At 45.1% G+C, this 14030-nt stretch overlaps 1 protein-coding gene, 1 long non-coding RNA gene and 1 pseudogene across 2 annotated transcripts; 2 read left to right on the plus strand and 1 right to left on the minus strand.

Moving 5' to 3' along the window:
* Nucleotides 1–5221: 5221 nt before the first annotated feature.
* On the plus strand, nt 5222–8918 carry LOC136467837 (probable tyrosine-protein phosphatase DSP2). Its single transcript, XM_066466630.1, has 5 exons — nt 5222–5594; nt 5711–5804; nt 7982–8075; nt 8179–8222; nt 8334–8918. Exons 1-5 carry the CDS (start codon nt 5329–5331, stop codon nt 8505–8507), a joined length of 672 nt encoding a protein of 223 aa, XP_066322727.1. The 5' UTR covers nt 5222–5328; the 3' UTR covers nt 8508–8918.
* Nucleotides 8919–9249: 331 nt separating this feature from the next.
* On the minus strand, nt 9250–12354 carry LOC136464598 (uncharacterized). Its single transcript, XR_010761211.1, has 3 exons — nt 12085–12354; nt 9762–9866; nt 9250–9575 (listed from the first exon to the last, which is right to left on the minus strand). It is a non-coding gene; the product is annotated as an uncharacterized lncRNA (long non-coding RNA).
* Nucleotides 12355–12514: 160 nt separating this feature from the next.
* LOC136467836 (STOREKEEPER protein-like) lies at nt 12515–13827 on the plus strand (annotated as a pseudogene).
* The last annotated feature ends 203 nt before the right edge of the window (nt 13828–14030 follow it).

Consider the following 14030-nt stretch of genomic DNA (forward strand, 5'->3'; position numbering starts at 1 on the left):
TTTCATCGCATGCATATCATATAGGTACGATGATGGATCAACGGATCGATCGAAGGATGATTGGGAATCCGAAGATGGTGTACTGGTATTCTCTCCAGGAGATGGTGCAATGGGCTTTCTATCCAGCTGCTGGTGGATGATCTGAAGATGCAGATACTAACTTTTTAATATATCTTACCCAGGCAAGCCCCGGTGCACAACCCCTACTTTCTATAGTTTAAATTATATTTGTGCATTAAGTTTTAAGGAGTTGAATGAAACCACTTGCATATATATATCTCTACCATATGAGTCTTACTAGTATGACAGGATCGTGTAGATTGCTATGCTATAGGACTCCGGTAGAAGTCGAGTGATTGCCTGTCATTCGCGAGATATAGGAAATATGTTACTATATGATTATCACTTGGAATATATAAAATGGTGGAAAGGAAAAATGGTGACCGGACAGGGATATGGTTTGGGTATTGGTGGGTGTAAGAAGTTGTGTCGCCGCGGAGGCGGGTCATAGCTTGGTTACACCGTTTCTCCCTGTCTGGTCGATTAAGGACCGATCGTGCATATGACTCTAGGCAGGTCACAGACTTATTATCCCGAGCACATACTTGTGTATGGGCGCTTGGAAAGCTTGTTGCTCTCTTGTCGCGGATCCGGCTCTTTCCGGACCGACTGTCAGGGTTTTATTTTGGTGGAGGAGGTCCTTGCGCCGCACTGAGTCTGGGACTCAGGGGCGGGGGCTTGGAGTCCCAGTTTGGACGGGGACCTGGACACCGAGGACAGGAGAGTGATGGGTTGGTCCTGCTTGTGCCCGGGGTACAAGCGGGGCGTGTGTTTTCGGGGTACCCAGCTGGGGGCATTGATTCGTGAATCGCCGGGCTATCCGGTACGGCTTGTCTACGGTTTAGCATCGTAGTAAGAACTAAAAGATGAAAGATGGAAGATGGACAAAGGAAATCTGATTGCTTACCACCTGCTTGAAAGTAGCACAGGTGCTTACATAGAATGGTTAGTTAATGAACCAATGCGGCTATTAATAAAAATCGGAATATAAGGACGCACGCTTAGTAATGCTTTCTGCAACTGCAACCCACAAGCCAGATAGGCCTTGCATATCCTTGGAGTCTTTTCTTTTCTCCTGCCGGGTAAGTCTTGCTGAGTACAATTGAGTACTCAGGGTTTTATTCCCCCTGTTGCAGGTGACAGGTGGATGCTAAAGCTGACTCTTGTGTGTGGATTCCTCCTGGTGGGCTCAGAGAGGATTTCCTTTACGTTGCGATCGTAGTTTTTATTTATACCTCTCACCAGAGGATTTTATAAATGAAAGTTTCATAATATGTTGCCTTAGTCTATATATCAATACTTTCATCATGTCATTAATAGATGTTTATTTCCGCTTGTAACTCTGTTCACATGTTTCTATTCCGCTGTTCAATTAAATTATTTATAACTCTGACAACATGATTTCATTCCGCTGTTATATTAATAAATATTATACTCTGATGTTGTATTAAAAGTGATGTAAGAAATGGTTACGAATGATGTAAGCTTTGTTCTCTCATTTGTGATTCTGGTGGCAAAAGTGTGGATTTTCGGGTTCTCCCTTGGGGTGTGTCCGACGGAACCGAGTAATCTAGTGTTCTCCCCTGAGTGCTTAGTATCTAATGGAAGACAAGCACTCCTGTGAGGCATTAAATTAGGCGGTTCTGCCACAATGACTATAGTGTGTACCTTATGGATGACACACCAACGACCATTGAAGAGGCATATTCCTCTTCTGATGCTGACTTATGGAAGAAAACAGTACGGAGTGAGATGGATTCTATTATGTCTAATAAAACTTGGGAAATAATTGATCGTCCTTATGGGTGCAAGCCTATAGGGTGCAAATGGGTGTTCAAAAAAAAAGCTTAGGCTTGATGGTACTATCGAGAGGTACAAGGCAAGACTTGTGGTCAAGGATTATACTCAAAAGAAAGGTGATGATTTCTTTGATACTTATTCACCGGTTGCCCGATTGACTACAATTTGAGTTTTGCTTTTCCTGGTAGCCTCTTATGGTCTTATCGTTCATCAAATAAACGTTAAGACAGCTTTCCTAAATGGAGAGTTAGAGGAGGAGATCTATATAGATCAGCCGGATGGGTTTATAGCAAATGGTCAAGAAGGCAAGGTGTGTAAATTATTAAAGTCATTATATGGCCTAAAACAAGCTCCTAAGCAGTGGCATTAGAAGTTCGACAGAACTCTAACATCTGCTGGCTTTGTTGTGAATAAAGCTGACAAATATGTGTACTATCGGTATGGTGGAGGTGAAGGAGTTATTTTGTGCTTATATGTTGATGACATACTGATTTTTGGATCTAGCCTCAAAGTGATTGAGGAGGTGAAGGAATTTTTATCTAATAATTTTGAAATAAAAGATTTAGAAGAGGCTGATGTCATTCTTAATATCAAGCTTATGAGAGAAGATGATGGTGAGGTAACTCTATTACAATCCCACTATGTGAAAAAGGTGTTGAGTCGCTTTGGGTTTAGTGACTGTGAACCTGCTCCTACACCGTATGAACCTAGTGTGCTATTGAGGAAAAAATTGAAGAATAGCTAGGGATCAATTGAGATATTTTTAGATCATTGGTTCGCTCATGTATCTTGCTAGTGCAACAAGGCCTGACATCTTATTTGTTATGTGCAAGCTGAGCCGGTTTGTGTTAAACCCGGGAGATGATCGCTGGCGTGCTCTTGAGAGAGTGATGCGCTATCTAAAAGGCACTATGAGCTATGGTATTCGTTATATCAGACACCCGAAAATGTTGGAAGGCTATTGTGATGCCAACTGGATCTCTGATGCTGATGAGCTTTATGCCACAAGTGGATATGTGTTTTCGCTTAGAGGTGGTATTGTTTTCTAGAAGTCTTGCAAGTAGACTATCTTAATGAAGTCTATAATGGAAGCAGAACTCACAGCATTAGACACCGTTGGCTCTGAGGCTGAGTGGCTTCGTGATCTCCTTATGGATTTATCGGTTGTTGAAAAACTCATACCGGCTATTTCTATGAACTATGATAACCAGACTGTGATTACGAAGGTTAACAGTTCTAAGGATAACATGAAGTCCACAAGGCATGTTAAGAGACGACTAAATCTGTCAGAAAATTGAGAAACTCTGGAGTAATAGCGTTGGACTATGTTCACACGTCTAACAATCTGGCAGATCAATTCACTAAGGGTCTTGAAAGCATCTAGGCCTCTAGTTGGGTTTCGGTGATTAATGACAATACAAGATTACTATAACTAATGTGTGTTTTGCAAAGACAATTAAGTTAGGTCATGGTAATGGCAATTGATTGGGCAATCATGGTTGTCATGCCCCTACGATGGAAATTGTTTCGGTTTTTAAAGGATGAACGACAAGGTTAAGGATGGACTAGTTCTAAGTGTCGTTTGGTGTTGAAGAGACACTTATAGTAGTTTAGGACTTTGTTTTTCCTTTGGCCGTACTATTAAGGGAGGTATGGACTAGTAGCTTGACCTAGTTGAGTCAGTAGGTTAGGTGTGATGCACACTTGTTAAATCTAGCACTAGGTAGCTCTAAAGTAGCCCTAAGATCATTGGAGAAAACTTCATTCACATAAGATTTCGAGTTGGAAGTGAATGGAGGGTCAAATGTTGACCGAACGCTGGTTCCAGTGTGACCAGACGCTGGCAGTAGAGTCTGGTCAGTTCATTTGATCAAATGAAGTCATCTGGATGCGACCGGACGCTGAGTGAAAAGTGACCGAAAGCTGGGTGCCTAAGTCCGGCCAACTCCAGTAAGGTTCAAGAGAGGGAGAATCCTGATCGGACGCGTCCGGTCAGCGCTGACCGAACGCTAGTCAGGTTCCGATTACTGACCGGACGCTGAACAACGAAGCGACCGGACTCTGGGCTCCAGAGTCCGGTCAACATCAGTAAGGGTCTAGAGAGCAGTTTTCGTGACCGAATATGTCCGGTCAATGTTGACCGGACGCTGGTTAGAGTCTAGTCACAACTTAATGGCTCTATAACGGGGAGAACTGACCGGAGCGTCCGGTCACCTTGACCGGAGCGTCCGGTCACCCCACAGAGTGCTGACTCAGGCACATAACGGTTCGTGGCTGGGTTTTGCCACTTAATCCATATAATTACAGGAGTTTATCTCTTTTATGGTGGAGGCGAGTTGATTGCGCCAGTTATCGTCTCTTCGTGTCTCCGTCTCCTAAGTTCCTCAGTTGGCTTTCTCCCTCCCCGCCGCAGGCATAAAAGTAGAAGTCCTCCATCAGTCCTCACTTCCCTTCGCTTCCGAGAGACCACATCTCAGCCGCTCTTTGGTTTTTCCCGTTCCGTACCTCTGCACGCATGGAGCAACGGGAGAGCAGGTGCCTCCGGAACCCTCGTCCGCCTGCGAACTTTACACGGGGTGTGCGGCGATTAGGTTTTTGGGGAGCGATTCCGCGACTGCTCGTCCACGTCGCAGACGTCTTCTTCGTAGTGATCGCTCGCGGAACAGCAATGTATCTTCTTCCTGGTGACCGTTCATGGGACTGCACTGCGAACACCTTCCTGCATCGACTGTGGTCCATGACTTCGAGCAACGCACTATGTCTAGTGCGAATGGAGCCTCGATGCCCTCGGCATGGGACCCTCCGCTAGGTACACTCTTAACTCTCTGATTACCGTACTTTGCGTACTTACTGTATTGATCGGTATGTCATACTTGCATGTGGTAGCGTTTGTTAGTGATATACATATACACATATATGTCGTCACGAACCTGCTGATGTTTTATTTTTGGATTAAATTGAGCATGAAAATATCTAATTATCTAAATGGATCGTCATACCTGAGTGTCTGTATCCTGGGACACAGGGTTGAACTCTGTACAAAGGTGAAACGCCCCCACTGGCAAAAGATACTGGAAATTTCCATAAAAAAATGCTGGAAATTAAATAGTTTTTGCATTAGGAGGTAGGCCGCCGTCTCCGGCCATTCCCGGAACCCACCAATAATCTGTGAACACACGATGACCCATAGCCATAGGTTACCAAGTGTTACGACACCGCAAGAAACAGTGGATTCCCGCGTCGCTTTCTCCCATTTCCACCACCCCGTCTCACCGTCCAACACACAACGACGACGACGACGACGATGTACGCAGCCTCACAAGCTGATTCATCGACATGTTTACCTCCTGCTCGCCCTATAAATAACCAAAGCCTCCATGTCCCGTCTACACACGCCGTTCCCAACCGAACACACACAGCAACAGCAGCCAACAGGCAACAGCAACCACCTGCCGTTCAGTGCGTGCGATGAAGCTGGATGTTCCGGCGAGGCAGAGGAGCGCCCAAGCTGCAGAGCAGAACGGCAAGACAGTGGCCGTGGGCCTCCTCGGCATTGAGCCGTGGAGTCACCCAAAGCTCCCTCTCCCTGGCCGCGACGCGCGGGCCGATGCCGACGCCAACGCCCTGGTGCCGCCGCTCAACTTCGCCATGGTCGACGACGGCATCTTCCGCTCGGGCCTCCCGGACGCCGCCAACTTCCGCTTCCTGCTCTCCCTCAACCTGCGCTCCATCGTGTAAGAAAGAGCTCGAGCTCGACCCCCTCTTAGTTCTGGCCAGGCCCGCCGCTTCAGCTCTGGCGAGTGTGACCTTGACCCGCGACAGCGTCGTCGTTGCTTGTGTGATCGATCAGGTACCTGTGCCCGGAGCCGTACCCGGAGGAGAACGCGCGGTTCCTGCAACAGAACAGCATCGAGCTTCACCAGTTCGGCATCGAAGGGAGCAAGGTACTACCATCCAGACAGATGTCTCAATCGTGCATCCGCAGAAATCTTTGATTTGTGCACCGCGTCCGCGGATGGCAAAACGATCTTTGCCTCTAGTTGTTTTTCTGGTTCTGGTCGGTTTTGGTGCGCTCTGCATGTGGCACCGTCCCTTTCAGAGTCTCAGCAACACAACGTTTGGTAGAAGTATCGTGCTAGCGTAACTGTGGGCGAACACTGTCCCTTTCAGTCTCGGCACTGCTCTGATGAGTGATGATAAACTATAGGCCCATCTCTTCAACCCTGCTAATATTGGTTGCCTAAGAAAACTAGCAAGTATATTTCCTTATTGAATCATGCATTTCCCTGCACGCCTACTACATCACATCAGTGCTCTCCTCACGAGTGGCAACTGGCTCTTGCATAAATACAAGTAGCACTCCATTGCAAGACCGAGATGTTTGTTTGGTTTTGCAGCTGTGGGATCCCATGTTGGGAAAAAACCACTTTCGCCATTGCCATGAGCAAGAGCAAAGCTATTCATTTCCTTATCCTGCATCCTGGGGTTGTGGTTTTCTTTTTAAGTGGGACGCTGTTTAGGGACTTTGCTTGTCACCGAAACAGATGGCAGTTTCAGCATCACTGGTTTCAGATTTAAGAGATTCTCCTATGCATTATGTCCATTTTGTGGAAATGATTTTATAGCGATTTTAGTTGGTAAAGATTAAGTGTTCAAGTGGAGTAATAAACACAAGATCTCAAACAAAAAAACATATGGGCCGCGTTTAGATGACGAAAATTTTTTGTTTTCGCTACTGTAGCACGTTCGTTTATATTTGGCAATTAGTGTCTAATTATGGACTAATTAGGTTCGAAAGTTTCGTCTCGCGATTTTTCACCCAACTGTGTAATTAGTTTTTTTTTCGTCTACATTTAGTACTCCATGTATGTGCCGCAAGATTCGATGTGACACTTTGTGGTGAAAAATTTTGAAAACTAAACAGGCCCATGGAGTCTGCGTATTGGCCAAGGGTGGCTGTAAGCCTGTAACACATACAAAGATACCTTTACCTGTCAGGTGCTGTTTGACCAATGCTGACATGCTGTTTATGTATAGTAAATTTTGTTGTGATGACGGGGATTCCAGTAAGCACGAAGATAGACCACATGTTCTCATCTTGTAGCTGTAGCCCTGCATTCTGTGTGCAATCCCCACTCCCACATAGTTCTAGGCTTTCGATGAAACATGTGTGTGCCATATGTTTACATTCATTCCTGAACAGACAGTACCTAGCTGCACCAGAACCTGTTGATGCTTATAAAAATCTGCACAAAAATTTTCATGTGGAGAGAACTTGAACCTGAGTGGTTGGGTGCATGATCACAGCTCCCACCTAACCACTTCATCTAGCTTCACTTCCTTTCATCAGATTCAGAGGGCACCAGAATCTGCTGTAGCTGAAATGTTTTTGACAGAACCATCTTTCAGTTGACTTAGTTACATTACATCAATCTGTCCAGATTTTCAGAGTTCTAGTGCCAGTGTGCTCGGGTAGTATTGTTGTATAATCGTGGCAAGGTTGACTCAAATCATAACATATTGCACATTGAATTCTTGTTCATGAAGCTAGAAGCCTAGAACTAGCTAGTGGTATGGTCAAGCTTGGGCAGCCGTGGCGAATTAAGCGTTCACTGGCAGTTGTTGCAGTCTGTAATTAACAATGCTTATTTGTTAACCGACTTTGGCATTCATGGAAAGGCATCATTCAGTGGCCACACATTAAGGTGGTTGACATTGCAAGACCCAGTGTGAAGAAAAACTTATCTCTTGTAAAGTTGCTTCTTTTCTACTACAAGTACAATGGCACTAGGCATGTCGTGTGAAACCAAACCAGTGGTGTCTCCCACTGATAATTCTGTCAGCATTACTCAATTAGAAAAATCCAGATGGTTGCTATAATATCATCCCTGTTTTAAGTCGTTGACCATCCAACTGATAATATATTCTTGTTCAGTTGTGTGACGAAATCTTGCAACTGAACTTTCATGCAAGGTACATCTGTCTGCGTATGTTTCTGAAAATAGTTGCTGGGTTCAACCGGTTTATTTCCTCTTGTTTTTTCTAAAGAGCTTTTTATTTCCCATATTATGATTGCATGAACAATGTCTGGAGCTTACTAATCCTTCCCTATTATCCACAGAGTGGTCCGACAGTGCCGGATACCATGTTGGTGCAGGAACCATTCGTCTACATCCCTGAAGAAACGATCAGAGAGGCGCTCAAAGTTATTCTTGGTACCGACATTCACTGATATACTTACAATTCTTCTTTATGCCATAGAATTGCAACTTTCATCACCTGACATCTCTAACTCTTCTCCTGTTTCAATCTATTCAGACGTAAGAAACCAGCCGGTGCTCATCCACTGCAAGAGAGGCAAGGTAAGCCTCTTGCATTCCAGTTGGTTGAGTTCAGCATTTTGCTTCCACTATACTACGATAGCATTTGATTTCGCTGACGCTGACGCTGACGCGACGAGTGTTTTCTTTCAGCACCGGACTGGCTGCGTCGTCGGATGCCTGAGGAAGCTGCAGAAGTGGTGTCTGTCTTCGGTGTTCGACGAGTACCTGCACTTCGCGGCGGCGAAGGCAAGGAGCACTGACAAGAGGTTCATGGAGCTGTTCGACGCGTCGAGCTTGATGCACCTGACGGCCTCACAGTATTGAGAACTGACCAAAGCGATTGGTTTCCAAGCGGTCCCGATCCTGCAACCATGCTGCATCAAGCAAGTTATTTTCCCCTGTTGTTCCCGAAGCAACTCGGCAGAGAATAATGGTAGAACCATGAGTGTCTCCGGTGAGAATCGATAGGCAATGGCCTTAGGTTTTGTTGCGTGAGTGCTGTGGTTGCTTCGTGTTCTACTGATTTCAGATTCTGAACTGGTGATGTCTGTAATGAACACTGGGAGTGGGAATAGCACGACCTGCATTCACTTGAAATGCTGAACACTGATGGCTAATTTGGAAGCAAGGGAAGCCACACACAGGATGGAAAACCCCTCCATGATGTACTAAATAATTGTTCAAATTATTTTCCCATGAATTTCCCACCTTGGGAAAAGTTAGGGATCCCAAGGAGATTTGAGTTTCCAAATTAGCCATGAACATGTTTGAACTCTGAACTGAATATGCTCCCATAGGAATAGGAAACTAGAAAAACTGGCGCTGCTTTGCCGCGCCCTACTTAGAACGAGCCTGCTCATGGTACAGTACATATGCTATAATCTACTGGATGAACTCGTTTCATTGTGCTACTGTATACTACTATAACATGAGATAATGAAGCATTAACTACCTGCTAATTCATTAGTAAATAAGCCCAGAAGGCCTAGATACAGAGCTGAGTCTGTAGCTTTTTTTTAAAAAAAAATCACAATAATAACACACATATGGACTGATAAAAAAAAACGAGCACACAAATAAACAAAATAGATTGGTATCAATCTTTGCATCTGAAGGACTAATTTATTATCATGGACAATGCTTCAAATTGTTCGAAAATGGCAAGGGCATAAAAATAGTGTCTATATTGAAGGTTACAAGAAAGAAACTTCTAAAGACGACAGATAATTCAACGAAGAAGCGCCTGCATTCATTCTCATATGGATAAGACACATTGGGAATATGCTTTGAGTGGCAGTGACACATATTCCTTCTTGAAGAAATTTCTCAATGCTTACTGAAATAACTCTATTTGGCAATAGGTCCTTCACTGTAAGTATAAAACCATACATCCTGCAGAACACCACCACATCAGGTAATTAGGTTACAGACAAAACCAGCTAATTGGAAATGTAAATAGCTGTTTATGATTTGAAGTTTGAAAGACCGAAGAAAGTTGCTACTGGTATAATACCAGACTGAACTCCTTTACACATGCAAATATCTAAAACTGAATTTGTAAGCAAAATTAAATCTTACTCGTCTAAGATAATTGTGGTAGATGCAGAGAAGGCTTAGAAAATGAGCTTAGCATGTTACTTTTCAACTATCTTGTGGAGTCCACCAAGTTTCTTCAGAATCACCCTATTCAATAACAACACATAGCATGACCAGATAAACAGCTGAAAAATAAAGTGAAGTACTGTTTTGCATAAGAATGCTGCACAACTCTCAGTCTGGTTGTTTTATCATTGCCCAACACATCACTTTTACTAACTCTTGATCTTTTTAGAAGAAATACTTTTGATACTTATGAATGTGTGGTTTTGAATTGCTACTCTCTACTATTGTGGAGTACTTACAAATTCTATACAAATTGTTACATATCCAAGGCACTGACTCATAGTATTTTCCAGCTCAACTATGTATCTCTGCACACACACACAACTGTGATCCTCCAGTTGATCATAATAGTAACCTGACCATGATTTACATTGAGGTTCAAAAGATGAGCTTTAAATGTTAATCCAAGTCAGAAATGAATAATAAGTGGAATCAGGTAGGACCATAGATGCATTTGTACAAGGGAGAACTCCTGTCACTTTTCTTCAAAAAAACAAAACAAAAAACAAAACAGATGCAGCTATTGGAGGTTGCAGTTATTTGTTAAATAAACATTATACTGGCTGTTGATACTTCAGGTTAATAATTTTTAGGTAGAGAAGGATGCTTGTTGCTTTGGAAAGTTTGTTTGATGGTTGTTAGGAAGATATGAAGCTATTTCAGAGTTCTGAAACAGCCTGTTTATCAGGCTGTCGATCTATTACAACACAGTGGATACAGAGGAAACAATGAGTTATCATGATTTTTTCAGATTCAAGTTTTATCAGTCTGTTACGTAGTTTGGAAAACAACGAACTTTTGTCAGACTTTGTATATAGTTACATACAGAAAATAGGGAAAATATATCTTCAGCATTCAGAAGAAGAAAAACTGGCCTCCAGTAGTGACACCTTTAGGTTCACATAAAACTAATCAAAATACAATTTAGTATCATGTAAGCATTGTGAGTTGAGTGCCAATGAAGTTTCCACAGATAGAGCATCACTAATGTAGACGAACAAAATTGGATTCACTGTTTTAAAGCCTCGGATGAATTATTTATATATAAACATGACATACACAATTAAATGATCCTAGGAGGATGCCGATACAAGGATATATAAAGAGACAAGTTTCAAGTCATTCGGAGTTTTTTCTATAGATTTTGCAAGATCTTGAATGCACAAGCCACAAGGACAGGATGAGAAACACTAGAGGCGTGATTTAATCCACTATTGAAAAGCAAACGAGCTAATCATTGCCATGTTCGTTTGGCTGATAAGCCATGGCTGAAAGTACTGTTGGCTGATTTGTTGTGAGAGAAAAATATTGTTCGTTGGCTGAAAAAGTACGGCTCATAAGCCAAGCGAACTGGCGTTTGATCAATCCTCCGTAGTTCGCTGCAACTAATGAATTTGCAAAGTGCGTAATAGGCTTGGATTCCTCAGCCTCTGCCCCCTTTTACTGTTAAGCTCAAATTTTAGGAATCGAATCGAGTACATGTTTGGAACGGCCAAATCGACATTAACTCACTGTTCATTTAGATGTGCTAACCATAGAGTTTTTTTAGCCAGCCATAGAGTTGTCAACAAGACACACTAACTCGCAGAAAATTTAGTGATTGCAAATAGGTACTAAATTAGCACCAACATTCTAATGACCCAATTTAACTGTAGGTACAGGTCGTAGTAATTTGCTAACTTTGTTATAGCAAAACTGGTGTCCTAAGGATCTAGTGCATGGAAAGAGCTAAAAAGCTTAAAATGACAGAGATGATACCGTTTGAAACTTATAGTCAGTATAATTGCAAACGATCATGTAAACAAAACATTTAAGGTTGACTTGTGTCACATCCACTGAGGCACAGCATTGGAAACATTATAATTGGATAGGATGAGAAACACCATAGGCGTGATTTAATGCACTACAGAAAAGCAACCACTATTCTTGCCCATTGATCAATCCTGCATGTTTCACTACAGAAAAGTGCACAATAGGCTTGGATTCCTCAGACTCTGCCCCCTTTTCCTGTTTAGCTCAAATTTTAGGAATCAAATCGAGTACACGTTTTGAACGGTTAAATGTATATTAACTTACTGTTTTAGTGTGTACTTCATTTTAGGTCTGCTAACCATAGAGTTGTCAACATTGGCCCTACTATACCTATCAAGCAATCGGAACACTGAATCTGATATGAGAAACAGATGGGTTTTGCAAATTGCAATGCAAGCATAGTACAGATAGAGGCACGAACGCTCACCGCAGCTGCCTTGGTCCTTAACCTTGGTAACGGCCCCGCTCTTCCTCCAGTCCACCGCATCGGCCATCGGGCACCGCGCCCAGACCGCCGCCGAGGCCCCGGTACACGGGCACAGCGCGGCTACGGGGCGCCGCCCTCGCCGCGAGGCGGCCAACAAGGCGAGCGATGCCGAACTCCTCGTGCGTCAGGTCCAAGAAGGCGTTGAGGAGATGGAGGATGGCCGGATTTCCCCATTTCAGCGCCCAACGGACACCCAGCCGGCGAGTTTTGGCGGCGGCAGCCTCTACTGTGGCGGGGTCAGGTGGGGCAGACCGGTCAGCGACCCCATGGGAAATGGACGGCAGATTCTCACTCCAGTGCCAAATCCAACGGATGAGCGTCCCAATCGGGCCCTATAAACAAGGACACAAAACCACTACGCCGGAAAGCCCCGAGCCCGGAGCCGCCTCCCTCGCTTGTCCTAAACCTCTAGCCCTAGGAGCGGCGGCGGCGGCGGCGGCGGCGATGGCCCCCAAGCGCTCGGCTCAACCTCCGCCGCCTCCGCCCCCGGCTACCTCCTCCGAGGAGGCCGTCGCCTCTGGTTCGGGCTCCGAGGAGGAGGAGGAGGAGGAGGAGGAGGAGGAGGAGGAGGAGGAGATCGCCCACTCACCCCCTCCGGCCGCTCCCAAGCGCATTGCTCCCCCGCCGCAGAAGGACCAGGAACCCGAAGCGTCCGATGAGGATGAAGATGGCGAGGAGGAGGACGACGACGAAGAAGAAGAGGACGAGAAGGCCAACCACGTGATCCCTTCTTCCGCCACCAAGAACCCGCCTCCGCCGCCGCCGACTCGCGAGGAATCCGAGACTTCCGACGAAGAAGAGGAGGAGGAGGAGGAGGAGGAGGCGGACGACGAGATGCCGCAGACGAAGCCCGCTCCAGATCAAGAGATGGGGGCTAAGGGCGCAAAGCGGCCGAGCGCGCCGTTCCAGCGCACCTGGTCGACTGACGACGAGTTCCGCATCCTGGAGGCCCTCGCCAGCGCACCGCCTGGAGCACGGCACGCTGCCTCAAACAGACGTGCTGGCCAACGTCCTCGCTGGTAAGCTCGACAACACTGGCTGCAGCCACTCCGAGCTCCAGAGGAAGGTGAAGAGCTTGCAGAGCCGGCACACCAAATCAGTCAAGAAGGGCGCGCTGCCGAGCAAGGATCACGACCGTCATCTCTTCGACCTCTCCAAGAACGTCTGGCCTTCCGTTACCAAGGCGGCTACCAAGGTGGCGGCTAACAAGGTGGCGGTTAACAGTGGTGCTGAGAGGGAGCCTGACGAGATGTGTGAGCTGTACCCATACCTTGCGGAGGAGGTGAAGGCGCTTCAGAAGGCACACCCGGGCTTGTTCAAGCGGGAGTTCGCGATGATCGACGATAGCAAGGCCCGTGCACTGGACGGGAAGATCAAGAAGCAGAGGCATGTACAGATGAAGCTGCATCTGCGCCGCCACGACCTGACCAAGGAAGTGACCAAGACGCTTATGGACCTGGCTGAGTGATGGGGTGGACTGAGCTGAGCAGTATCTAGGCATTCTATTTTATGGCATTCAAATGCATTGATGCTCGATTACCAGCAAATTTTGTATCCTCTACTGAAGTACGGTAGCTGAATCTCGACTTTCTTATCTAGCTGGTGTCGAGTTTTTCGTTGTTCATGGTGATCGAGACTTACAGTCAGTGTTAAGTCAGGAAGTGCCTGGATGATGTTCAGTTATTCTGTTTTGTTGGTTCTGAACTTGGCAGGATAACTTTTTATGTCACATCGAATGTTTAGATACTAATAAGGAGCATTAAATATAGATTAATTACAAAATCAATTACATAGATGAAGGTTAATTTGCAAGACGAATTTTTTAAGCCTAACTAATCCGTTCATTAGCATATGTTTACTTCATCATTAGCATATGTTTACTGTAG

This window comes from Miscanthus floridulus, chromosome 7 (genome assembly GCF_019320115.1).
Source record: "Miscanthus floridulus cultivar M001 chromosome 7, ASM1932011v1, whole genome shotgun sequence".
Classification (NCBI taxonomy): Eukaryota; Viridiplantae; Streptophyta; class Magnoliopsida; order Poales; family Poaceae; genus Miscanthus; species Miscanthus floridulus.

Bases quoted from the DNA above. Each gene is read 5' to 3' on its own strand.
- LOC136467837 (XM_066466630.1), top strand. From the start codon at position 5,329: ATGAAGCTGGATGTTCCGGCGAGGCAGAGGAGCGCCCAAGCTGCAGAG. The intron at 5,595-5,710 runs GTAAGAAAGAGC...GTGATCGATCAG, and splicing joins CTCAACCTGCGCTCCATCGT to GTACCTGTGCCCGGAGCCGT. The intron at 5,805-7,981 runs GTACTACCATCC...TATTATCCACAG, and splicing joins TCGGCATCGAAGGGAGCAAG to AGTGGTCCGACAGTGCCGGA.